The sequence below is a fragment of the Malaya genurostris genome, chromosome 2, assembly GCF_030247185.1.
Source record: "Malaya genurostris strain Urasoe2022 chromosome 2, Malgen_1.1, whole genome shotgun sequence".
Lineage (NCBI taxonomy): Eukaryota > Metazoa > Arthropoda > Insecta > Diptera > Culicidae > Malaya > Malaya genurostris.
The window spans coordinates 137,783,715-137,810,328 of NC_080571.1; the positions used below are offsets into that span (position 1 = coordinate 137,783,715).

The 26,614-nt window shown below is 41.1% G+C and overlaps 1 protein-coding gene across 12 annotated transcripts in view; it reads right to left on the reverse strand.

Moving 5' to 3' along the window:
* The window catches only part of LOC131430107 (regulating synaptic membrane exocytosis protein 2), a 1,567,561-nt gene that overhangs the window by 263,866 nt on the left and 1,277,081 nt on the right, over positions 1–26,614 (reverse strand). For 11 of the 12 annotated variants that reach the window (XR_009229486.1, XM_058594797.1, XM_058594802.1 and 8 more), the window contains 2 exons: positions 1,112–1,293; positions 344–1,044 (listed from right to left, as the gene is read on the reverse strand). Coding sequence is in view for 10 of the 12 variants with exons in the window: in XM_058594797.1 (XP_058450780.1) it covers positions 344–1,044; positions 1,112–1,293 (883 nt within the window). In the remaining 2 variants the exon portion in view is untranslated. Of the gene's footprint in view, positions 1–343; positions 1,045–1,111; positions 1,294–26,614 lie in introns of those variants that run through there. The other variant, XR_009229487.1, reaches the window with a different exon arrangement.

The window sequence follows — 26,614 nt, forward strand, 5'->3', positions numbered from 1 at the left end:
TATTTTTGATTAAAAAAAAGGAAAGGCATTTTCACACCGCTACGTGGATAAAAAAATAGTGTCTTCGTCTTATTCGGAAAATTCTCCCGGGCTATCTCATTCCAGAGAGAAACGAGCATTAAACGCACGCTTGTTGGAGATCGCAAGAGTCAGCTACAAAATCACTAGGGATCGCTAACATACAGCTGGCATACTTATAAATATAATTGAGATAAGGACAGCAGGTGTTGTGTTAAATTACACATATAATTTATGAAAACTAGGTCAAAAGTATTATAAGAGCTTGTAGTAACGTCAAAAGTAATACAAATTTTAAATCAGAATAATAAATTGTTAGACTTACTCTTTGACTTCCTTTGTTCAAGTTCACGAGATAAGCTCATTGTTCGTGTGAATTCTCCTCTAGTTTGAATGAAAGCATGTTTAGTTTCTTCTTGGCTGTGTTTCACGATGGAAGACCGTCTTCGTTCCCGATTAAATCCAAAGGACAATGATATATCTCCAGATTTATAGTTCTCTTGTTCTTGAAATGAAGATCGTCTTGAACCTGGCAAAGACTTCGAAAAGTCTTTCCCTAGTTGGTAAGTTTCAATTTCTAATGTTTCCGATTGTGAGGAACCCCTCCGGTTACAAGTCCAAGCATGGTCAGGATGTAGAAGAGAACTTCCGTCTCCGATACTTTCGGTATCGTCCGATACTGACCGATGAAACCGATAGTCAGATCCTCTTATTAGTTTTGTTACATCACCTGAAATGAAATTTCTCGGAGAGGTAAAAAGTGTTTTAGCAGGAATCCCTCGTAGTTGTCTTGGGTCCTCGAGGCGGTACCACACGGCAACATCATCTAGGAATGCTTTTTGGAGAAAAACTTTACATTCTCCCAAAAAAATTGGTTCGGATTGTGGAAGTAAATCGTATAATGCGACGTCAATATATCGATCGAATAAGGAATTGCTTAAAATTCCTCTGTAAATAAATGTAGCATTCCATATAGGGTTCAGTGAAGGCGACGAAACCTCTGTTTGCATTGCGTGTATTTCGTTACTGTGTGAAAATAGACAAAAAACCTTTTGATTGTGAGACGCAATAATTGTTATATTATTTTACATACATTTTAGGAAACATTTCCATAGAGGCATATGCTTCGGGTAATCCGCCATAACCAAGTGACTCATCACGAGGCTGCAAACCATCTGCGGCCATCAATGATACGACAAGTTCATTCCTATCTCCTTGGTACCATACTTGTATTTGAACACGACCGGAGACCTGTTTTTCTTTAGAGAGCTGTTCCTGTAAAATTAAAGTCGTTGCACATATGAAGTTTTAATATCAGTGTAATATAAAGTTTCAATACGTGTCTATGTAGCTAGGTTGGAAAGAATATTACGTAATATGATGAGCATTGCAGTCAGATATTGTAACATAACATTTAATATACCCTTTTTATCCGCACATGAGTTACGTTGCAACAATGTTTGGTAATATAGAAAGTTTTCAATGAGGTTTTGAAGAATTTCAGAACAAATTTTGTAAAAAGCTTTTAGTTTTTGTTTCCATGTTACAATAAATATTATTCTATCAATATCAAAACAGTCTCAACAACCAAAATCGAGAGAATTTCATAATAATACCATTCTGCTCCATTTCATCCTTCATATTTATTTCTGTGAATTTTCCGTTGTCATATATTTATGTTTAGAGCCGCAGTGAGCGTTTTTTCTGCCCGAAGCGAACTAAAATATATTCAACTCTTAGAATTTTTTAAAAAACACTATGAATATGAGCACATTAACAGCTCTGCGTAATACATGTTTACAACATATCTCTAATTACGAGTTTGCAATTAAATTTGCCGCTGTTAAATTCTTACGTTTCTTAAATTATGTTATTTGTGAAGAATCGTTATACATATAAGAACGTTTAACTATTAGAGTACACGCCGGCTCGACCTTTACGTGCGTTTGATTACCGAAACAAATTCATCAAACTGTGGCATTGTTCATCTTGTCTACCCTCCGTGGTTGTTTGCTTGCAGCTTTGTGTTTTGTATAATGAAATTGAACAAAACAAAGATAAAAAAAAGTTTGTGGGAAATCATTACGGTACAAGTACGTCATGGGCGGACCTACTTGCCTAGGATGTGGTGGGGTTTTGCAGTGGGCTCTGCTAATCCTCTATAAAAAGCTGCATGTATCCGCAAGCAAGTCCTATTAAAGCCCAGCGGGAGTGTCGACTCGGTACGTTAGGACTGACGCCAGTGAGGTCCATGGATCCATGGATACGATAGGTAGATCGGAATATAAAGAGAAGCTAGGGCTGACAGTTGCGGTATTCTACTTCTTCAGTAAAGCAGAGTGGAACCGGCATGAAATGGCGAGTAGGCTAATGTTGCAGCTGCCTTCCGTCCCATAAAACCGTAGCAGGCCTTATGGCACGCCGTCTCACTTTCAGCCACCTGGTTGGGATGACTGGATGGAAGTAGGTTCAGATGCCCTTTTCCTGATTTGCGCTGATCCGGCTCTGAGCGTAAAGCCAACCCGCGCATGGCCTCACTGCACCGCATAGGTAACCATGAGATCACGATAGCGACTACCTTCGGCTGGGTTTGACGGTAGCCATAAGGGGGACCCATATAAAATGAGTTTTACAACATCAACATCGGCATCGAGCAAGGAGATAAACCCTTTCGCAAGAGGGGGTTTGAGTAGGTCTCCATCCAGAACGGGTGCGAGAGAGGAGAGTGAAGCGGTAGCTGAGGAGATGAGCGACAGCAATGCCCCTGTCAAATCAGTGGACCAACATGAGTAGATTATCGAATTCACTCAGGAGAAAACTAACATAAGCAAGGAGCTGAAGGTGATCTTGCTGAAGCTACGTAATGCCGTGAACGTAGCTAAAAGGGACCAAGAGGCGTTGATAGTGCGGCTAGAGGGTGGCGGAAAGTCGGGGAAGTGTTCTCCAACAGAGCCCTTCACCTTCGATAGAGATAAAAATCAGGATGCGGTCGACTATGTGCTCCGGCTCACGATTGAGCGGAATAAACAGCGCCGGAAACGCGCCAGGGATTCTCCAGGTAGTAAACGGCTGACTCTCAAGGCCAAAAGGAATAAAGACCATGGCGGAAATGATGGGGCGAAGGAACGTGGCGAGGGGCTCAACCCAAACCTCGGCACTCGACCCCAGGATCCAAGCCATGAAAGCCAAACTGCGAGAATCAGCCTGAGCAACCATGGCTAAAGGTTGCCAAGAAGAAAAGGGTTTAAAAAGATGCTGGGCCCATTCCCGTAAGGAGGGCTAGGGACAAAGGCTAGGCTTTGTTGGTTTAGGCCGACAAAGAAAAGTACGCCGATGTGTTCAAGGCCATGCGGAGTGAGGTAAAACTAGCCGAACTTGGCAAAGAGGTTCGCAGCATCAGTCGCACGAAAATGGGCGAGTTTTGAGCGACACGGCCGAAGTTAGAGCCCTGCGTAGTGAGGTTGCATGAAATCGCCACCGCAGAAGGACTTGCCATGGCCATCAAAGAGCAAGGAGGTGTGGAAGTTCCACGGGAATCCATCCGCATGAGGAAAGGACCACAGGGCACTCAGATAGCTTCATTCAAGCTATCGACCACGGATTCTAATAAGGTTCTCAAAGTGGGCAGGCTAAAGGTCGGATGGTTGGTATGCCCAGTGACCGCTTACCAGCCGCCGGTGGTGGACATGTGCTTCAGGTGTTTCGAACCTGGCCACATATCGTGGGACTGCAAAGGCCCAGACCGAAGCATATCCTGCAAGGGTTGCGGCGGCGAAGAGCACAAGGCGTATGCATGTGAAAGAACGCCACGTTGCATGCTGTGCGCGAGCAAGAAGAAGGCAATAAACCACGTCATGGGCGGACCTACTTGTCCAACAAGTGGAGGGAGTAAAACAACGTGCAAGTAGCACAGCTGAATCTAAATCACTGTGCAGCTGGCCAGCAACTGCTGCACCCGTCAGGGGCGGAATGGGGCATTGATGTCGCCATTCTCTCGGATCCCTATCACACACCGGTAGATAAAGGGAACTGGGTGGCGGGCGAATCGAAGACTGTGGCGATCTTGACGACTGGTCGATACCCAGTGGAAGAGGTGGTGAAAACGCAAGCGAAGGGAGTAACCATAGCGAAGATGAACGGAGTGTACTATTGTAGAGGCTACGCTCCACCGAGATGGTCAATAGACCAGTTCACCCGGATGGTTGACAGATTGACCACAGACCTAGTGGGTCGGAAGCCGGTGGTGATAGCCGGAGACTTCAACGCCTGGGTAACGGCTTGGGGTAGCCGCTTTACTACTAGGAGAGGACAGACGTTACTGGAGGCCCTCGCCAAGTTAGACGTCGTGTTAGCGAATGATGGATTGAAAAGTACTTTCCAGCGGAACGGAGTCGAACCGGAGATCTTAATTGGAGAATGGTGGAGCCTGCGGCTTAATTTGACTCAACACGGGAAAACTTACCAGGTCCGAACTTATTGATGTAAGACAGATTAATAGCTCTTTCTCAAAATTAAGGGTAGTGGTACATGGCCGTTCTTAGTTCGTGGAATGATTTGTCTGGTTAATTTCGATAACGAACGTGACTCAATCAAATTAAATAGAACGCTATCAGCAGTCAGACGATGATCCCGTCCGGTTGGTGGTCGGTGCGGCGGGGTGCTGTACGGTGGGCAACCATGCGGTACAGTTTCTTCGTTCGCGCCGACTACATGACTATACCCATAGCGACCATCTATCCATTCGCTACACGAGCGGTCAATTGGCGAGAAGCACAAGGAGGAGTAATACTCCCAAAACACTAGCGTGGAAGGTGGCTAACTTCGATCGCGAAACGTATTGCACTGCCCTTGAATTAGAGGAGCACAACGCGAACCTGAGAGGAGACGAGTTGGTCGCTATCTTGTCACGAGCGTGTGACGCGACCATGCCTAGAAAGGCCCAACCGAGGACCAACAGACCACCGGTCTACTGGTGGAACGAGCAAATTCTACGCCTTCGCGCATCCTTCCTCAGGGCTAGAAGAAGGATGCAAAGAGCTCGATCAGCGGAGGTGAGGATGGAGAAGCACACGGCATTCAAAACGGCGAAGTTAGCACTAAACAAGGCCATCAGCGCAAGCAAAAGATCCTGTTTCGACCAGCTATGTGAGGGAGCCAACTTCAACTCATGGGTCGATGCCTACAGGATGGTAATGGCCAAACCGTGAGGGGCGCTAGCACCCCCTGCACGCAGTGTGACGAGGTTGAAGGAAATCATAACGGTTCTTTTTCCCCTTCACGACACGTCCTCCTGGCAGCCAGCCCCGCTACCAGCGAACGCAGTTGAAAATGTGACGAATGAGAAGTTGCTCACTGCGACAAGATCGCTCGATACAAAGAAAGCCCCGGGTCCAGACGGTATCACGAACGTGGCTCTAAAGGCGGCTATAATGACAAAACAGGACATGTTCAGGGAGGAGACATTTGGAAAAGGCAGAGGTTGGTACTATTACCGAAACCTGGGAAACCCCCAGGATATCCATCGGCGTATAGACCAATCTGTCTGATCGACACTGTTGGAAAGTTGAGAAACTTGAGAAAATCATCCTCAACAGGCTATCCCCCTTCATAGACGAGGCAGGAGGACTGTCCAGCCAGCAGTACGGGTTTCGCAGAGGCAGGTCGACGGCGGACGCCATAACATCGGTGGTAACCACGGCGGAAGTAGCTATTCAGCGCAAACGACGAAGAATTCGCTACTGTGCAGTAGTAACGCTAGACGTTAAAAACGCGTTCAATAGTGCTTGTTGGGCAGACATTGCTGATTTCCCACTTCGACTGGGAGTGCCGGAAGGGCTGTACAAGATTCTGGAAAGCTACTTCCAGTCGGGTTCGCGGACGACGTCACACTGACAGTCTACGGTGAATCCATCGAAGAGGTCGAACTGAGTGCATCACACTCAATCTGCTTGGTAGAGGACTAGCTGCGTAGCAGGAAACTGCAGCTCGCGCACCACAAAACAGAGGTGATGGTGGTAAACAACCGCAAATCGGAACAGGAGGCGTTGGTACATGCCGGAGATTGTGTGATCCCCTCCAAGAGATCACTGAAGCAATTGGGTGTGATGCTTGACGACCAACTCAGCTTCAGCAAGCACGTTGAATACACCTGCAAGCGCGCATCAAAAGCGATGGCGGCGCTTTCACGATTGATGTGATACAGCATGCGAGGAGATAGGAACGTCCGTAGGCCCTCCAAAGCCGCTTCTCTACGCAGATGGCAACAAGAGTGGGACAGTTCAACTAAGGGTAGGTGGACACATCGGCTCATACCTAGAGTCTCGAGTTGGTTAGATATACCTCACGGAGAAGTGAACTTCGGCCTGACGCAATTCCTCACAGGCCACGGGTGCTTCAGGTGGTACCTCCACAGGTCACACGACATCCCCTGTATTTCCTGGCTGCCCAGACGAGATCAAGACTGCTGAACACGTCTTGTTCGCATGTTCCCGTTTCGCGGCTCAAAGGAGTGAGCTACTGGAGGCATGCGGCATTGACACCACACCGGTGAACCTGGAACGCAGTGTCGACCGCGGCATTCCAAATTGCGGGCATATTGCAGCGGAAATGGAGTGCGCAGCAACAACAGGCAGCCGCGACCGCGTGCAACCGTGGTAGGCTCAAGAGGGATCAGCGAATAAACGTCGGTCTGAGAGAACCTCCTTCGTCGAGGAGCTCTTCGTCGTAGTAGTCTAGATCCATCGTCGGGGACTAGACGAGTAGTACGTAAAACTGCTGGGATTGTCTGGGCGCCAGTGTACTGGAATCTATCCTTCAACCGGAATCACTGGATCGACTCAGGCATCCTCTCGGTCAGGCGTTGATGGGTATCGAAAGCGTCGGTTTCGGGAGAGCCTTCTTCGTCGGGTAACTCTACGTCGATGTAGGCTAGATCCTTCGGCGGGGGCTAGTCGAGTAGTCGCCACAACACCAATTCGAGTCGTCGAGGCGCCAGCAAACCGGAAGCCATGCTCCAACCGGAATCGCCGGACCGACATCGGCACTCCTTCGGGTGTCCCGTGTGATGTAACAGAGAACTCGGTGGGTGTTGGGAGAACTTCCTTCGCTGGGAAACTCTCTGTAGTCTAGATCCTTCGTCGGGGACTAGACGAGTAGATCGTGGCGTAATACCGCTAAGATCGTCAGGGCGCCAGTGAACCGGAAGTTATCCTCCAACCGGAATCACTGGATCGACCCAGGCATCCTCTCGGTCGGGCGTTGACGGGTATCGAAAGCAGTGAACCGGAAGATACAAGACTGGCTTGGAGCTAATCTTCCTGTCACACGTAGACCGAACTCCCCGCCTTGGAGTACGCCACTTTTGCGTTCATTGCGCCGAAAACGAAATGCATGCCAGCGCAAACTTCGCCGTAGACGTTCGACTGTTACTACCCATGATTTTCATGCCGCCAGCACTGCTTATCGGAACCTTAACGCTGTCCTTTACAGATCTTATGTTCTGCGAGTTCAAGCAGGCTTGCGACATAATCCTAAAGGCTTTTGGAATTACGTTAACTCTAAACGGAAAACATCAAAAATACCTCCTAATGTCTACTTTGAAGATGTGACTGCATCTTCAACTGCGACCGCTTGTGAATTGTTTGCGAATCACTTTGCCTCTGTTTTCGCTTCCTGCTCTGCTACCGAGTCTGAGTTGACTTCTGCCTTAGCTACTGTACCGCATAATGTTGCTGATTTGAGTACCTTTTATGTGTCACCGGATATGGTACTTAATGCTATCAAAAAACTTAAAAGCTCGTTCTCTCCTGGTCCAGATGGAATTCCGGCTGTTGTGTACTGCCGCTGTGCTGTCGCTTTAGCTGAACCTCTATCTCAAATTTTCAATCGATCGTTTAGTGAGGCAAGGTTTCCTGAAGTTTGGAAACAATCTTACATGTTTCCAGTGTTCAAAAATGGAGACCGACGAAATGTCCAGCAGTACCGTGGAATTGCAAATCTTTCAGCCGGAAGTAAATTATTCGAAATTATCGTCTACCAGTTTATTCTCCGCCAAACCACTAGTTACATTTCACCTGACCAGCATGGATTTATGCCAGGCCGATCCGTTTCAACTAATCTACTGCAATTTGCGTCAACTTGCATTAACCATATAGAAGAGAAAGCACAGGTCGACGTTATATATACTGATTTGAAAGCAGCCTTCGATCGTATCGATCACGAAGTTCTTCTTCGTAAGCTCAGTTTACTTGGCGCCACACACCAGCTAACTACTTGGCTACGATCTTACCTCACCCAAAGAATTATACGTGTTAAATTAGGTTCTTGTGAATCGTCCGCATTCACCAATAGATCAGGTGTGCCACAAGGTAGTAATCTGGGTCCCCTGCTGTTTACTCTCTTTTTCAATGATGTGGCTACGGTTTTGGGTGCTGGATGCAAGCTTATATATGCTGACGATCTCAAGCTCTATCTAGTAGTAAAGTCGATTGAAGACTGCTATCGATTACAAACCGTATTAAATAGTTTCGTGGAGTGGTGTCGCTCCAATCTGCTGATCATTAGCATCGCTAAATGTTCCGTAATGACATTTCATAGGAAGAGCAATCCGATCATCTTCAGTTACAGTATTGATGGTATAAACCTACATAGAGTCAGTGAAATCAGCGATCTCGGCGTTATTTTTGACCACAAACTGAATTTTAACTCTCATATAGCTAACATAACTAAAAAAGCGTATAGGCAACTGGGATTCATTTCAAAAATATCCCGCGACTTTACTGACCCATATTGTTTGAAATCACTTTATTGCTCTTTAGTCAGGCCAATACTTGAGTTTGCATCGCCAGTTTGGAATCCACATCAGCTAACTTGGAGCTTGAAACTTGAAAGAATTCAGAAAAGGTTCATACGATTAGCGCTCAAGAATCTACCATGGCGTGATCCGCAGAACCTTCCACCATACAAAGATCGTTGTCAGCTACTAAACCTTGAATCATTAGAACGTCGTCGTCGTATACAACAAGCCGTAACAGTAGTGAAAATCCTGAATGGTGAAATTGATGTACCCGAACTGCTATCCCGTATAGATCTACGAACCTCTAGGAGAACTCGCGATGTATCGTTACTATCGACAAGATTTCATCGCACAAGTTTTGGATATCACGAGCCAGTTACTTCTATGATACGCACTTTTTCACAAGTAGATAGTGTCTTCGAGTTTGGCGACTCATCAAAAAAATTTGCATCCATCATACGCAGACTACAACTTCTGTGATATATTTTATTTTATTTAATTTTTGTATGTATTCTGCTTTTAATCAACGACAATTATATTAGTGTTATGTGTATTATGTCATTATTTTTAGTATAGTTGAAAAGATAGTGGTTTTTATGCCTGTTTGAGAACTATGCCATTGGATGTGTTGGTAAACTCAAATGGGCTTTTTCCCACTCAAATCATTTAGACTGCAATGTCCGATGATTCAAAACAAATAAATAAATAAATAAATAAATAAATAAAAAGATACCCTCCAACCGGCATCACTGGATCTACTTCGTTATCCAATTATTCGATCACTCGAGTGCATTATGCTGATCCCCATTCTGCATAAATCTGGGAAGGGTGTTGTGAGCACCAATAGCCTTCCACCCCGAAGTAATACCTAGTGGTGGTGCCGGGGAGGTAGTTTTGGAGATCCAAGGTGTTTTAGGTGGTAGTTCCAATCAACAGTCCCACACTCCGTGCGTAAATGCATTTCACCTTTAAAAAAAAGAGCCGAAATCAGTCAAACTCTCGTTGCAAATGTCAGCAGTGCACGATTCGAAATTGTATACGATTCCCAAGGTGCACACTGTCCAAAGCCTAGCCTTGCCGCGGCAAAGTCTAGCTGGACGATTTGACGCGTCGTTTTAACCATTTGCGGGGCATTCCTGCTAATTCATATCGAAATGCGACTCCGAAGATTCTCATCGGAATGAACAATTGCCATTTGGGATATGCATTGGACAGCAAAGAATGAGATAAAATCGAGACGATTGTTACTAGAATCCATTTAGGTTGAATAGTAAGTGGTTCCTGCGTTGTTCTGTCCCAGCCTGTGTCAACAGCTTATCACAGTTTCCATGTGTGACCGTGTTGCAAACGAAACGATGCGGAAGTGCATAAAGCACTAAAACCTTACTTCACTCTGGATAACATAGGGATGAAAATGGGAAAACCACTTCTGTCGAAGGATGATGAGCATACCGATCAATTACTAATTTTCTGATATTAAAAGTCAACAACGCAGTCTAAAATGAATGAAACGGGTCAATTTTTACATATTTATCTACTGAGTTGGTAATCCGAAAATTCAATGTCGCTCCTCGCTCATAGCATGAAAACCGTTGTTCGAGCACGAGGAAGACAAACAAGTGTCATGAGTTGTTCTACACCCGTTGAAACCAAAATTTAACAAACTGTAGTTTGAATCAAGTTTGTCCAAGAATGCTTGTCATTTTCTTCTTGTGAGAAATAATATTTGAATATCTATTGAGAGCAGACAAAAAAAAACAAATTCTGTATTTCAAAACAATTTGTTTTTTATTAATTTATATTGACAAAGCAAAATCATTTTACTCAAGAATTTTCAACATGTCAATGAAATCGACTGAAACGAGCTGTGGTCAGACACTAGTTTCCTCGGTCTTTGAATAGCTATAACATTCTCTTGTTTAAAGTCAAAGGAACATGAATCATCGATAAAATTAATTTGGTTCAAATACAAAACTGACCCAAATTATCGAGAATACCATGGAAATTATGATGATTTTGAGATCTGGGATGATACACTGATTATTCGCAATCTGTACATGAACGGAGTATTGTTCAATCGTATTGTCGTCTAAGTTGTGTTTCATTGCAATTAGAGTATCAATGGGGATGACAATATCTAGAATTTTTTTTCGGCCTTGCCTTCACGAAACATTTCCGATCAACGCCGGGTAAATAGCCAAACGGATAAAAATTTATTACCGGTACCATGATTTTTTAATCATGAAATAATGAACCATGCCTTCTCATGAAATTTCACAAGCAAAATGATTGATATCATGAAAATTTTCATGAGAGATGTGTTATTGTTCATGATACCAATCATTTTGCTCATGAAATCATGAGTTATTATTCATGATAGACATGATTCATGATTTCATGATTTTCAATCATGGTACCGGCAATGGATTTTTACCCGTGTAGTAATGTTATAAAGCTATCAACGATATGCAGACTCTAATAATTAGTTGAACATGTTACCTAACTTCCAACAAATCATTTAACATGCGACTGATGCGGAACCAAAGCTGGACAATTTTTTTTCAAATAAGTTCTCTATTGATGGATGATTTTCAAAAATTTTCGTTTTGTTTAGTGGAGAGAGAATGTGGAGTGTATACATGACTTGATGATATCAGCGTCTCTCCCCTAGTACTATTAGCTGTCAATAATTATGGACGCACAGTATGGACGAAGTGTTTTCCCTCCTTTTCAATGATGCGTCAGTTGGTGGCTGACCGGCGGAGCGGTAACTCGGTTTGTGTCAAATGTTTATTTACATACCTAACGCAAAATGGCAGCCGAACTTCATTCTCGTGGAATATGGGCTTTTCCACAAACTCTCACTGATATATGATCATATTTCGAATCGAGTGTTGTTACAAAATAACATTACTGGGACGAATTTTGATGAAATTAAGTCAATTATTAGGAAAGTTAAAAACATGAAGGATCCTGGTAATTATGGAATCTTTAATATTCTTATTAAAAATCTTCCCGATGTTGTCTCTCTTGAGCAATTCCAGAAATGCTTAGAAGATCATCAGACTCGGCCATCTCAGATTTGGATGAAACTTTGCACATGGCTTTAGTAAGGCAAACCATAAATTTTGAACCGATGGAGAGGTCAATCCGACTCATGACTGATTATTAAAAATGACCTATGTATTTTTTGCATTTCACAAAAATTGCCTTTTTCAAATCGTTGTGAATCGGAAACCGTTGATTGTACAAAAATGGCGTTTAGGAAGAAGTTATGTGGAATCGATTTTGCACTCTAAAAAAATTTCGATTTTTTTTCTCAATAATTATAAATAATCCGAGAAGGTTAAATAAAGAAATCAGAGTTCTAATTTTTTTAAATAATTTTTATTTTAAAGCTGTTATTAAAACCTACAGAATAATGGCTATCCCATCCGTGCCTTTTGAAGAATGAAAAAGTTACAGCTAAACCAGTTCACGGGTGCATGCAAATGATCAAGTTCTTCTCGTTGTAATTCGGAAACCGTTCGTAGTACAAAAATGTCGTCCAGAAAAAAATTGTAGGGAATCAACAGGGCACTCTAAAAAAATTTACTCTGAAAAAAAATGATTTTTTGCCTTTCTCTACAGAAAGGTATTAGAATTGCTGAAGAACCGACTTTCGAACGGGGCCTCGGAGACCCATAGTATTATATACCATTCAACTCAGTTCAACGAGATCGGAAAATGTCTGTGTGTGTGTATGTGTGTGCACTTTTCGAAGATATTTTTACCGCTCAATTTTCTCAGAGATGGTTGAACCGATTTTAATGAACTTAGGCTCGTTTAAAAGCTACTGTCGGTCCATTGATCAATATCGAAGATCAAATGGCTGTGACTTTTGGTTCCGGAGATATGATGGTATAAGTGACGTAACTGACAAAACGCATTGTTTTTTTACCACGCAAGATTCTCGGAGATGACTGAGCCGATTTTAACAAACTTAGGCTCGTTTGAAAGCTACTATCGGATCATCGATCAAGTTCGAAGACCAAATGGCGGTGACTTTTGGTTCCGGAGATATAATGGTATAAGTGACGTAACCGACAAAACATGTTGATTCTTACCGCTCTTATATATAAGGGTCAAAATTTTGGGATCACCTCTATTTTCGTAAAGCTCTAGTGCTCAAAAGTTTAAGCACCTCGAAAAAAGCCCTCATGCAGAATTTGCGCTAAATCGGACATACGTAAGGGGTTCTGATCTGCGGTAAAATTTTGAAAATTTTCAATCTTGAAAAAGCACCATAAGGGAGAGTACATGAAATTTCCAAAATCGAAAATATTTTTGATGCCAAAAGTCTCAAAACAGCATGAAACATCGAGATTTAGTGTCATCTGAAAAAAAATTTTTTTTTTGTCGTGAATACGACTTACTTCACTATGGGGCGCCTTTTCAAAATTTACCCTCTGAGAGAGTGATAAGTTTTTGATCGTGAATATCTTCTGTTGTATCTAATGAATCAACATAATTCTTGCAACATGCCATCGGAAATATGATCACAATTTAATGATAAAATTTGCAGTTGTGTGACATAATCTTAAATAGTTCAAAATTAAACTTTTCTTAAATATTTGGTACAAACGAGTGTCAAAGAGGATAATTCATATGGCGCGTTTGCCTTTCTCGTATTTTGGAAGCTCATAGCTCAGTGATCTGTAGAAGGATTTTTATAATCTAACTACCAATAGAATCGAAAATTTTCAACTTGAACGTGTATTGCAACAACATTGAAGTTTTTCAATAGTACACTATTGAAAAACCTGTTTGATTTAACCCATGACAGCACCAGCCAATCAGAACGCGAGATGTCTGCATCTATACAAGAGCGTCCATATAAAAGTTGAGTGCTTCATTTTTCCTACCATTTGCTGAGCATCTGTTCCCGAAACAAGACACACGAGAGCAACATCGTGGACCTGCCGTCTCACTGTTTCCCGTTCTGCGTACAGGAAAGGAATTCTAACAAAGGTGATGTGAAAAATAGCATTTAAGTTAAAGCAGCTACTCTGAACGTACGGGACGATGACAACGAAAACCGGGTGAAAGGAAGCCGAAAATTCCAGCAAGCAAGGCCCATTCAAATAGCACTTTTAAGTGCTAAAAATAATCATAAAGAACTAGTTGAATTTTGTCGCTTTCCTACCATTTTCCGAGCAACTGTTGCCGAAACAACGAGAAGTTGAATTAATTTGCACCGTCACTAACACATTCAATTACGAACGGCAATGCGAAAGAAGAAGTGAAGATGTTGAATACATCTTTATACTAGTATACAAATATGCCGTGCGAAAGTGTTGCCACGTACAGATCAATGTGTTTCTTTTTGTCGTGAATTCTTTAGTATGGGGCGCATTTTGATAGTGATATCTAACACATTCAATTACGACAGTAACGCTGTCTCGCAATACGAAACAAAAAATTTTGATTTAGAAACATCTTTATACTAGTATACTTTATACAAATTATTAGAACAAATGTTTTCACTTGATTTGCGCATTCTACTTTCCAGGCGTATCAGAACTGGCTAAATTTAAAGCAATCCAAAATATTTCTTTATCACAGTGTGTGGTCGTCCTGAAAAGGACGGGGTTTTCAAATCCTCGTCGTTACGGATGGCCAGCTGCAGATGGCGAGGGATGATTTTCGTTTTCTTGTTGTCACAGGCAGCGTTACCGGCTAATTCCAACACTTCGGCAGCCATGTACTCCATCACTGCCGCCAGATAGGTTGGTGCACCGGCACCGACACGCTCGGCGAGGTTTCCCTTCCGGAGCAGACGATGAATTCTGCCAACTGGGAACTGCAGACCAGCACGGTTTAAGCGGGACTTTGCCTTGCCCTTAACTGTTCCTCCTGTATGCGTGTTTCTGCATCGAAATCCCACAAGATACTGTTAAGAGCTAGACAGCCAATTCAATATTACTAGCTGCCGCTCTGCTAACTCTCTCTTTTATATCGTCTCACTTTCCCCGTTCTGCGTAAAGAAAAGAAATTCTAACATATGGGTGGTCCTTACACCATTACCAATAGCAGGTATAAAATAAAATGTGATGTGAGAAATAGCATCATTTAAGTTAAAGCAGCCACTCTGAACGTACGGGACGCTGTCAGCACGATGATAGCGAAAACCGGGTGAAAGGAAGCCGAAAATTCCAGCAAGCAAGGCCCATTCAAATAGCACTTTTAAGTGCTAAAAATAATCATAAAGAACTAGTTGAATTTTGTCGCTTTCCTACCATTTTCCGAGCAACTGTTGCCGAAACAAGGCACACGAGAAGTTGAATTAATTTGCACCGTCACTAACACATTCAATTACGAACGGCAATGCGAAAGAAGAAGTGATGATGTTGAATACATCTTTATACTAGTATACAAATATGCCGTGCGAAAGAGTTGCCACGTACAGATCAATATGTGTTTCTTTTTGTCGTGAATTCTTTAGGATGGGGCGCTTTTTGGTCGTGATATCTAACACATTCAATTACGACAGTAACGCTGTTTCGCAATACGAAAAAGAAAATTTTGTGTTAGAAACATCTTTATACAAGTATGGGTGTCGTCTCGAAATATCCCGTGCGAAATAAGGTTGCCACATATACAGATTTCTCCTGAACAATACAGACTTAAATGTTGCGAAAAGAAAATAATTCTTCACACTACCCTCTAAGAGAGAAAGAGAGATAAGTTTTTAACTTGAGTAATTAATACATAGTGCTGAACTCCAGCGTTGCCAGGTTGCCAGATTTATCTGACAAATGCCAGATTTTTGTCGTGAATACGACTTACTTCACTATGGGGTGCCTTTTCAAAATTTACCCTCTGAGAGAGTGATAAGTTTTTGATCGTGAATATCTCTTGTTGTATCTAACGAATCAACATAATTTTTGCTACATGCCATCGGAAATATGATCACAATTTTAAGATAAAATTTTCAGTTGTGTAACATAATCTGGTATAAACGAGTATCAAAGAGGATAATTCATATGACGCGTTTGCCTTTCTCGTATTTTGAAAGCTCATAGCTCAGTGATCTGTGGAAGGATTTATATAATCTAACTACCAATGGTATCGAAATTTTTCAACTTAAACGTGTATAGCAAAAGCATTGAAGTATTTCAATAGTACACTATTGAAAAACCTATCTCATTTGACCCATGTCAACACCAGCCAATCAGAACGCGTTCTGAGGAAGAGAAGAAAATAGCTGCTGCTCTACAACAAATCGTTCAAGAAAAATGTTCCGAAAAGTGGTCAATATCGCAGTGAGTTCCACAATTTGACCCTTCTGAATGTTGGAAACGAATCCCTACAGCATATTGATAGTTTCTTTCAATAAATTATGGAAATGCGAAATAAAATAATCGACATTAATATTCTGTATGCGACTATTTTTATAGCCGTTAGGACCGCCCATTTGTGAAAAAGCTACAAACGAAATCACGTAAAAGAAAGCTCCTAACAAAAATCTAATCAGTTTGGATTCTATCGCCAATGTGAGCAGATGTATTTTGTGCCGTTTGCAAAGCTAGTTTCGCTTCCGACAAGAGCGATTACGTCACAGCTGCCAGTCATTTCGATGGATGAAAAAGCAACGTTGGAAAGCATTATAAAAAATCAGCCGTTCTAATGGCTCTAAAAGTTTTCTGAAGAACTATTAGAATGTGTTGTTCGCAAATCGAAAGAAAATATCCTCAGTTTAGTGCAAATGTAAAACAGTTTGGTTAGATTTTTGCACTTTTCGCTGTGTGAAATTCACAGTGGTCGAGATCAAAAGAAGCCTTCTTTGTTTTTGCGAAAAATGTGGAAAAGGGGAATGCTTGCATAATTCATACAATTGATCAACTAATTGATATTCGGAAGTGTTAAGGAACATGTCATTTATTTTCGTATTCACGACATCCAGTTATGTCTCTGACATTACCCACCCGCCTTTTTTTTGGAAAAATCATCTTTCTGGGACTTTAGAAAAATTTTGATATTTTCTCTATGTCCCAAAAAGTCAATTTCATCAACAAAATTTTTTCGAGATATCACTAAATTTCGACGTTTCATGCAATTCTAAGCCTTTGACATCATTTTTTTTCGATTTCGAAAATTTTATGTTCAAGTTCTATGAAACTTCCACTAAGTGGACTAAGAAGGGTTTTCTTAGATTAGCATCACTCTTCTCATACAAATAGGCAACGCAAATATCAAGCAATAGTTTGGAAAAATGTCGCTGACTGTGTGACATAAACACTGAAGCATGCTTTTGTGAACTACTTAAATCAATCTGAATCAATTGGTGTCAAAATTAGTATCTGAAATTATATAACAAAAGTATGAAATATATATTTTCATGAAACTGTTATGAGAGAAGAGAAAGGCATTATCACACCGCTAGGTGAATTACGAAGGGGTTTTCTCAATAATTTCAAAATGATCCAAAAAAATTAAATTAAAAAAAATCAGGGTTTCGATTTTCTTTGATAAATTTTATTTTAAAGCTCTCATTATAACCTACAGATGGACGGCTATCCCATCCGTGCCTTTTGAAAAATGAAAAAGTTACAGCTAGAACAATTTACAAATATATTCGAAATTTCAAGTTCTCGTTGAAAGATAATCATTTAAACAGTAGAACTAACGTAACTACGTCAAAACGAATAGACGAACGAATTGCTTACCTAAATTCTACCTGCTTCACCTATAAATAGTTATGCATCGTAGAACAGATATCAGTTTATAGCAAATCTTTTTCGAAACAGTTACAATACTACAATATGGTTTTCCCAAAGTATTGTAAACCTTTTCCTGGTTTTGTGTGTTCCGGAAAATTTTTCCAATGAACAGAAACCATAATTGGAAAATAAGAAGCTCAAAAGTGCAAGGATAAATTGAATACCACGTTAAGCATTTGTGATCGCTGTCGTAGGCGGGCTTATAAGGAAAGTCATACGTCGGAAACAGAAGGGCAGTTAACAACGGAACCACAACCATCCACATCGCAATACGATTAAGAGGAAGTACCTTCAGCAGCTTCAATCAATTCAGCATCTTCTAAAGCAACAGTCGCGGCGTATTATTCAAGAGCACACAACATTGGGCATCACAGGAATCAACGTGTCTCCGATATCAACGAAGGAAACCCGGAATGTTAAATATCTTCGGGAAAAATATTTGGATATTTCAAGAGGTATAAAAAAGCAAATATTCCGGTTCCCGGCGGATGAAGAAGATCCAGAATTACTCAAAATGAAAGCAGCAGAGTTGGATGGAGTGATTAATAAAATGATAGAACAGTTTGCTAAGCCTAATTGCACTAGGACTGAAAAAGTGCGTTTGTTGTCATTCTTGCCAAACTCAAGAGAAAATAGTCACCCAATTCAAGGCGTACAAATACATTGTGTAGGAGGCAACAGAATCAACGGACGAAACAAAAGCCAAGAAACGAACGGGACGCAGCAGGAACGAAACGATAGAAAACGAGGTGCTTCAATATTTCAACAGCGATAACGTCAGCAGAGTAATGCCGGGATCAAGAGATTGCGTCACAGTCAAAATGAATGGTAAGTTGTTTGCGTTTACACTTACCATTCATTTTGACTGTGACGCAATCTCTTGATCCCGATTGTTTTATTCATCATTGAAAGAAATTTATTTGGGTTATAACGAGGGATTTCCAGATCGAAATATTGGATTTAGTATATTTGCAGCATTAAGACCAAAACACTGCAAGTTGCTTGGAAGTTCTGGTTCACATAACATTTGTATTTGCACAATCAATGAGAATGTTTCATTAATGATTAATGCTGTTGCAAAATATTTCAAGTATGACGATACGAATTATTATTTAAAAAAACTATTATGTGACTCATCAAAAAGATCCTGCTACCTCCGTGAATGCAAAAGTTGTCCAGCGACACAAGATCTGGAGAAAAACGTTTTAGACAATTTCGAGGAACGTGATTTGACTGGGATAAGATTTGAACAATGGGTTTCTACTGACAGATTTGATCTAGAGAAACTACTGAACCAATTTTTTTCAAATTTTGGACACACCAACGTTTTCATTTTCGTTGTTTGTTACTTTGAGGAGGTTTTACAGCTACAAAATGGCGGATTTTTTCTTGAAGAATCATAGTTTTCATTATGATCAACCAAAAAAAAATTCCAAAAAATAAAAATAAATAAAACAGAAACGTTGGGGTTTAGAAAAACTTCTCCTCTAACTATGCTGGTTTGATTTGTTCACTTCTGATTAGTCTGTGTTGAGATACAGTGGACACCGCAAATCATGATTTTTAAGAAGTGTTCTCATAAATACCTCTTCACCGACTCATTCAAAAAAATGTTCGATTGATGATTTGTGTCATGCAAAACATTTGAATTTATTTTGTTAAACGATAGTCCGGAAAAAATCGCAAAAATGATGATTTTTTTCATCATTTAGACCCTATAGCAAGCAAATGAACAATTCATGGAATATAAAAAATGGTGTTATGATTAAATATCCAAGTATCTCAAGAACAGCAACTTTTAGAAGAAAGGATATCATTAACAATTTTATTGTCTTTAAATCCAATATTTCGATCTGGAAATTCCTCCTCCTTATAACCCGAATAAATTTCTTTCAATGATGAATAAAGCAATCGTTTTTGTTTGCGTTGACACTTACCATTCATTTTGACTGTGACGCAATCTCTTGATCCCGGCATTACTCTACTGACGTTATCGCTGTTGAAATATTGAAGCACCTCGTTTTCTATCGTTTCGTTCCTGCTGCGTCCCGTTCGTTTCTTGGCTTTTGTTTCGTCCGTTGATTCTCTTGCTCCGACACAATGTATTTGTTTGCCTTGAATTGAGTGGCTATTTTCTCCTTTGACCATGAGTTTGGCAAGACTGAAAACAAACGTACTTTTTCATTCATAGTGCAATTAGGCTTAGCAAACTGCTCTATCATTTTAGTAATCACTTCATCCAACTCTACTGTTTTCGTTTCGAGTAATTCTGGATCTTCTTCATCCGCCGGGAACCGGAATATTTGCTTTTTTATACCTCTTGAAATATCCAAATATTTTTCCCGAAGATATTTAACATTCCGGGTTTCCTTCGTTGATATCGGAGACACGTTGATTCCTGCGATGCCCAATGTTGTGTGCTCTTGTGTCAATGTTGTGTGCTCTTGAATAATCCGCCGCGACTGTTGCTTCAGAAGATGCTGAATTGATTAAAGCTGCTGAAGGTACTTCCTCTAAATCGTATTGCGATGTGGATGGTTGTGGTTACGTTGTTAACTGCCCTTCTGTTTCCGACGTATGACTTTCCTTATAAGCCCGCCTACGACAGCGATCACAAATGCTTAACGTGGTATTCAATTTATCCATGCACTTTTGAGCTTCTAATTTTCCAATTATGGTTTCTGTTCATTGGAAAAATTTTCCGGAGCTTGAGCGTGAGCGACCACCCCTGGTACAGGGAGTTTCTAGATGATCCGAACTGGGACTGGTTAATCATCCTTTAATGTACATCTTCTGGTAATCCCAGTATTCATTGATCAGTACAGGCGCCGGCCAGGCCCGAACGTAGATCGTCTAAGGAATGGGAAGGAATGTTAGTCCAACACTTATTGTTACTAGAGGCCGTATATACTACTGCGCACTCCACAAGTGTCACAGGAGAAGGATGTTTGTTAGTAAAAATTTCAGTATTGGTATTATTTGCGCGCTACTCTACATTGCAACCATTGTAGATTTACGAACTCGGCTGCTCGGCCATCCATGGAAGTTGACCATCAATGTCAACTTCCCTCTCTGAGCAGCCTAGATAGCCGTGTAGTGTCGGTAGCGGTTTCCCAACTGGCTAAGAATAACGCTAGGGTCCACCTGTACCGGTGGTATAAGTCCACCAAACAGGTAAGCCGTGTGGCATCCGGCGGAATTATTTTTTACCAAGAATTGATCCACTGGTTTCCTGTTCCATGTCGTAAAAGGCCACAAAAATAGGAACTCCTAAGTCAAGGTGTATTTCCGTGCCGATGGTTGAATGGCTGCAGGAGGTTAAACAATGCAGTCGTGAACGGAATATCTTGGGTTTTTCCCTTACTGGATACACGCAATGCTTAGCAATCGACTTCTTTGTTCATCGCTTCGGCAAGCAGAGATTAGAAAACAGAGTGTCTGTAGCTGTCCTCAAGGTGGTGTACTATCCCCACTTTTATGGAACCTAGTCGCTGATGGTTTGTTAAGGAAACTTAATAACCTTGGATTTCCGACTTATGGTTTTGCCGACGATTATCATATATTGATGACCGGTATAAGCATTAACACTCTCTTCGATTTAATGCAACAAGCCCTGCGATCTGTTGAACAATGGTGTTGTCAGGTTGAATCATCTGTTAATCCGGGCAAAACATCAATGGTGCTTTTCACTCATCGTAGGATAATCACAGGAGCTCGTCCGTTAAAGTTCTTCAACTCAGAGGTTACTGTGGTCGATCAAGTTAAATACGTCGGGGTTATTCTTGACTCAAAACTGAATTGGTCTGCTCACGTTGACTTCAGGATTAAAATAGCTTGCATGGCTTTCGGCCAATGCAGACGAGCTTTTGGAAAATCATGGTTACAGGGCTTTGGAACAGTAACCCATTAGATTATGCTACCAGCCACACTCGCTTGTGGTCTCAAATAGTTACGTGGGATGAGTATTTACTCGCTCCTAGTGACCTTACTCTAACATGCAGTTTTCCTTTCAAAACATTCAATGTGAGCTATCCTCTTCGTGAGGAATGGTTGACTGGTTATTTGGAACGACAACTTGATGAACACATAGTTTGTTAAACGGACGGTTCTCTGTTGAATGGTCGTGCTGGTGCTGGTGTCTACTGTCGTGAAATGAGGCTGGAGCAGTCTCATTCACTTGGTAGATACTGTACTGTTTTCCAAGCAGAAATCTATGCGATTCTGTGTGGAGTACAATCGGCACTTTAGCAGAGGATCTGTGGTAAACGAATTTATTTTTGTTCCGACAGTCAGGCAGCCTTAAAAGCACTCAGTTCGAATGACTCACGGTCGAATCTAGTGATCGCATGTCGAACTCAAATTGAAGACCTCAGCATTTCAAATGCTGTTTACTTCTTATGGGTACCCGGTCATTCTGGTATTTCTGGAAATGAATGGGCTGATGAGTTGGCTAGAGCTGGTGAACGAATGATTTCGTTGGTCCTGAACCAGCTTTACCACTTTCAACTAATTGGATAAAGCACAAGATTCGTTCTTGGGCTGCATCCAAACATGCCAGCTACTGGCGCAGCTTGCAAACTTGCGCTCAGACAAAAGCATTTCTACCAGATTTAAATCTGAAAATGTCAAAGTGTCTACTGCATTTCTCCAAGCATCATTGCAGTATTCTGGTCAGAGCTCTGACTGGACATTGCAAACTCAATTATCACATGGCTACTATTCAACGTGCTGAGTATTATTCGTGTGATTTGTGTGAATGCGATTATGGTACTTCATATCATCTGATATGTAACTGTCCCGCCTTGACGCAGCTACGTATCCGAGTTTTTGGTTCTCCATACATGGTTGAGTCTGTGTATGCGGAGCTAAAATTGAAGGATATTCTCTCGTTTCTCACCCAATGTGGTAAGGAGCTATAGTCAGAAGGGTTCATCGTTCTTCCTGGAGTGAATGAATCCATTCTGTATTCACCTTAAATAGGGTTTAGCAGATTGTTTGGCATCCTTTAGGGGGTACCGAATTTACTTCTGCTCGTACATACTGCGAACCGTTCTGCATTCTTCCGGGAGTGCAGAATGGTGTCGCTTTTGTAAGATCTCTAAATCCTCTCGGGGGTTGGAGGTTTTATTAACAGCAGACTGTTCGAGACCTCGTAGAGGTTCAGAATTTACTTCTGCTTTCACTAAATGTGATCCTCAGCAGATTGTTCAGCATCCCTTAGGGGTGCAGAATTTACTTCTGCTTTTATGTGTTTTTGTGTCGTCAATTTTTCCCATCCTCCTAGTCCAACCCTTACCATTTCCTTTCAATACTTCCCTCTTATATATAGGGAAAATGATGCTAAAAACAAATTGATGGCAAGGCACAAATCTCCAAATATCAAGGGGAACGTGCCATTTGAGCCAATTTGTTCTGATTCCTGATTCCTGATAGATGATCCGAACTGGGACTGGTTAATCATCCTTTAATGTACATCTTCTGGTAATCCCAGAATTCATTGATCAGTACAGGCGCCGGCCAGGCCCGAACGTAGATCGTCTAAGGAATGGGAAGGGATGTTAGTCCAACACTTATTGTTACTAGAGGCCGTATATACTACTGCGCACTCCACAAGTGTCACAGGAGAAGGATGTTTGTTAGAAAAAATTTCAGTATTGGTATTATTTGCGCGCTACTCTACATTGCAACCAATGTAGATTTACATAATCTCATAGGAACATTTTTTACCTTAGAAGAGAATTACAAATCACCATGCTATTCTGCAGAAGAAGCTTCTTGCGAGAACATTTTCCCTGAACCGTGGCTCGTACTTCTGAAGGGCGGTACATCGTCAGACTTCCTATCAAACAGAACATTTAAGTAAATTTGAGTGATAATCGTAATACGCTATCAGACGCTTCTATGCATTGGAGCGACGGTTAAATTTGGATAGAGAGTTGGAAGAACAGTACAAGTGTCTTTTGGATGAGTATTATGCTCTTCATCACATGTAACGCATTGTAAATCCACATGAGATAACCCTGCCATGTTTTCATCGTCTCCACCACGCTGTAGTTCGTGATAGTAGTTCTACAACGAAAGTACGAGTCGTGTTTGATGAATCGTGCAATTCAGCTAACGGGTCGTCCTTGAACGACGCTCTTTTGGTAGGCCCTATCGTGCAGGTGGATTAAGGGCAATTATTTTGCGCTCTCGCCAACATCCTGTGATGCTTATCGCAGACATTAAGCAAATGTATCGACAGATTTTACTTCATGAAAAGGACACCCCACTTCAACGGATCATTTGTTAGTCCAACACTTATTACGTACGGTACTACGTGTGCCCCGTTCTTAGCCACACGAGTGTTAAAACAATTGGTCGTTGATGGAAGAAAGCAAATTTTCCGAAGCCGCTGAAACGCTTGGTAAAGATTTTTATACCGACGACTTATTCACAGGAGCGTCGAATATCGATGACGTGAAAACACTGCAAAGGCAACTAGAAGGTTTATTAGCCAAAGCCGATTTTGAGCTACGTAAATGGGCTTCCAATGAAGAAACTATTCTGGAGGAAATCCCCAAAGAAAATCGTGCATTGTTAGCATCTGTCGACCTAAACTTCAATCAGTGTATCAAAACACTCTGCATTCACTGAGAACCAGCATCAGACGTCCTGCGGTACCGAATCAATTTAACGATGCCGCCTACCCCCCTCACCAAACGTGTTGCTCTATCTCAAAATCTGTTCGATCCCCTTGGTTTACTAGGTCCGGTCGTCACAACAGCGCAATCTCTATGGATGATGAAAAACGATGACGGACATATTTGTGGTTGGGATCAAGTGTTTCCGACTTCGTTGATTGAACGTTGAACCAACTATCATTCTTAGCTGCCTCTCTTAAACAAGCTGTACATTGAGCGCTATGAGTTGTGTGCAAATCCAACTACAACTATCCAAAATCCGACAAACGACTTCCAACTGTACCTGGCGACACGTAGCATGGAAGAAAAATCCCGCAGACCACATTTCGCTGGCATGTCTGCGGATATGCTGCTACAATGCACCTGCATGGCCGTTTCATGACAAAGTTACCTTTCTCACGCGTCATTGCCAATAGACCTTTTTGAACAACTGGTGTTGACTATTGGGGTCCCATACTGACGAAAACAACTCATCGACGAGCCGGCCCACGAAAGGCTTATGTAGCGGTCTTTATGTGTTTTTGCACAAAGACAGTACCCTGGAATTAGTAGCAGAACTCAGAACCGCGAAGTGCATACAGGCATTGAGACGATTCGTTGCACGCCGAAGACTGTGCTCAAAAATGTTTAGCGATCACGGAAGAAATTTCGTCGGTGCTGCTAACGTACTTAAAGCACTTACCCGTAGCAAACATCATCAACAGGCCATCGTCGAGGAGTGGAACGAAAACGCTATCACTTAATCCGAGTTTTGGTAAGTCACACACTGGCTCACGACGACGTGGAAACATTGTTGACACAAATAGAATCCTGTCTGAACTCGAGACCAATCGTTCCTCTTACTGATGAGCAGCAACCTGTTAACACCAGGGCATTTCTTGATGGCGTCACATTGAAATCTGTTCCTGGGTATGACTTTTCTGCAGTACCATGGAACCGCTTACGCCAGGGGCAGCAGACACAAAAAATAAAGCAAGATATCAGGAAACGATGGCACACTGAACATCTTTCAAAGCTTCAAGCAAGAACCAAGTGAAGTAAACCACCAGTGCAGCTTTCGGAAAACCAATTAGTGGTTATCAAAGACAATTTAGCTCCTTTGCAATGGCCTACTGCAAGGATAGTTGAACTGCATTCTGGCCCTGATGGTATAACCAGAGTGATCACTCTTCAAACGCCACAAGGAAAATTCACCCGATTCTTCGAAGCAGTCTCATGAATTTTATATCATTTTATGAAATAATTTTTGACACTAATTTTGGCTCATTTTTGACACTAATTTTTTGTTATCAGTTCTACTTGTTGATGTAGCAATTTGTAGCATTGCATTACTTCAATTTGTTATCACGTCTTCCATATTAAGCTTTCGTGAATTTTCCCGGTTATCTTTGTCTCGTTCTCTGTGATAGCTTGGCTAAGCTACCGACATCCTTCCTTCTGCGATGACTATTTGCGAGCACACATACAGTTTGTGACTCCAAAAAATAACGTCTAGTCATTTTGTATGATTCTGTGCCTCTAATGTATTCAATCTTCTATTCTATGATTATCATTATTAATAAATTTTCATGGTTATACATATATTTATATATATATATATATATATATATATATATATATATATATATATATATATATATATATATATATATATATATACATATATATATATATATATATATATATATATATATATATATATATATATATATATATATATATATATATATATATGTATATATATATATATATATGTATATATATATATATATATATATATATATATATATATATATATATATATATATATATATATATATATATATATATATATATATATATATATATATATATATATATATATATATATATATATATATATATATTCTTCGTTGAGGTACCACGCGAATGCTTGTTGCAGGTTATTAATTTTGATAATGTATATGCCATTCTAAACTGTCCCACAACTAGCATCAATGCCGTATTCATTTTAATGGTACCTTACCATCCTCGCCTCCATAGCTTCAGAAGTCGTCCTTCCGTTCTGTTACTGGAATCGCTTCTAAACTGGTCGGTTGTCCATGCCGCAGCTCCTCTCCCCGACTTCCCGAGCTGGTTCTTCCGGCGTGTATTCCTGTTTTCCTTTCTAAAAATAGACTTAAATCTGGGTTTTAATATTTTTCCAATAATAACAGTAACCCATAAAGTAATTTAGATTTCAATTCCGTGCTGATTGTGTTGTCTTCAATCAAAAATAATATTTTTTTCGTCTTGTTATGTTTAGATCACCCACGTGCTGTTTTCTGGTGTTCGTTTTGTTTCCGAACTGCTCCCTTTAATGCTGCCAATTCCTACCT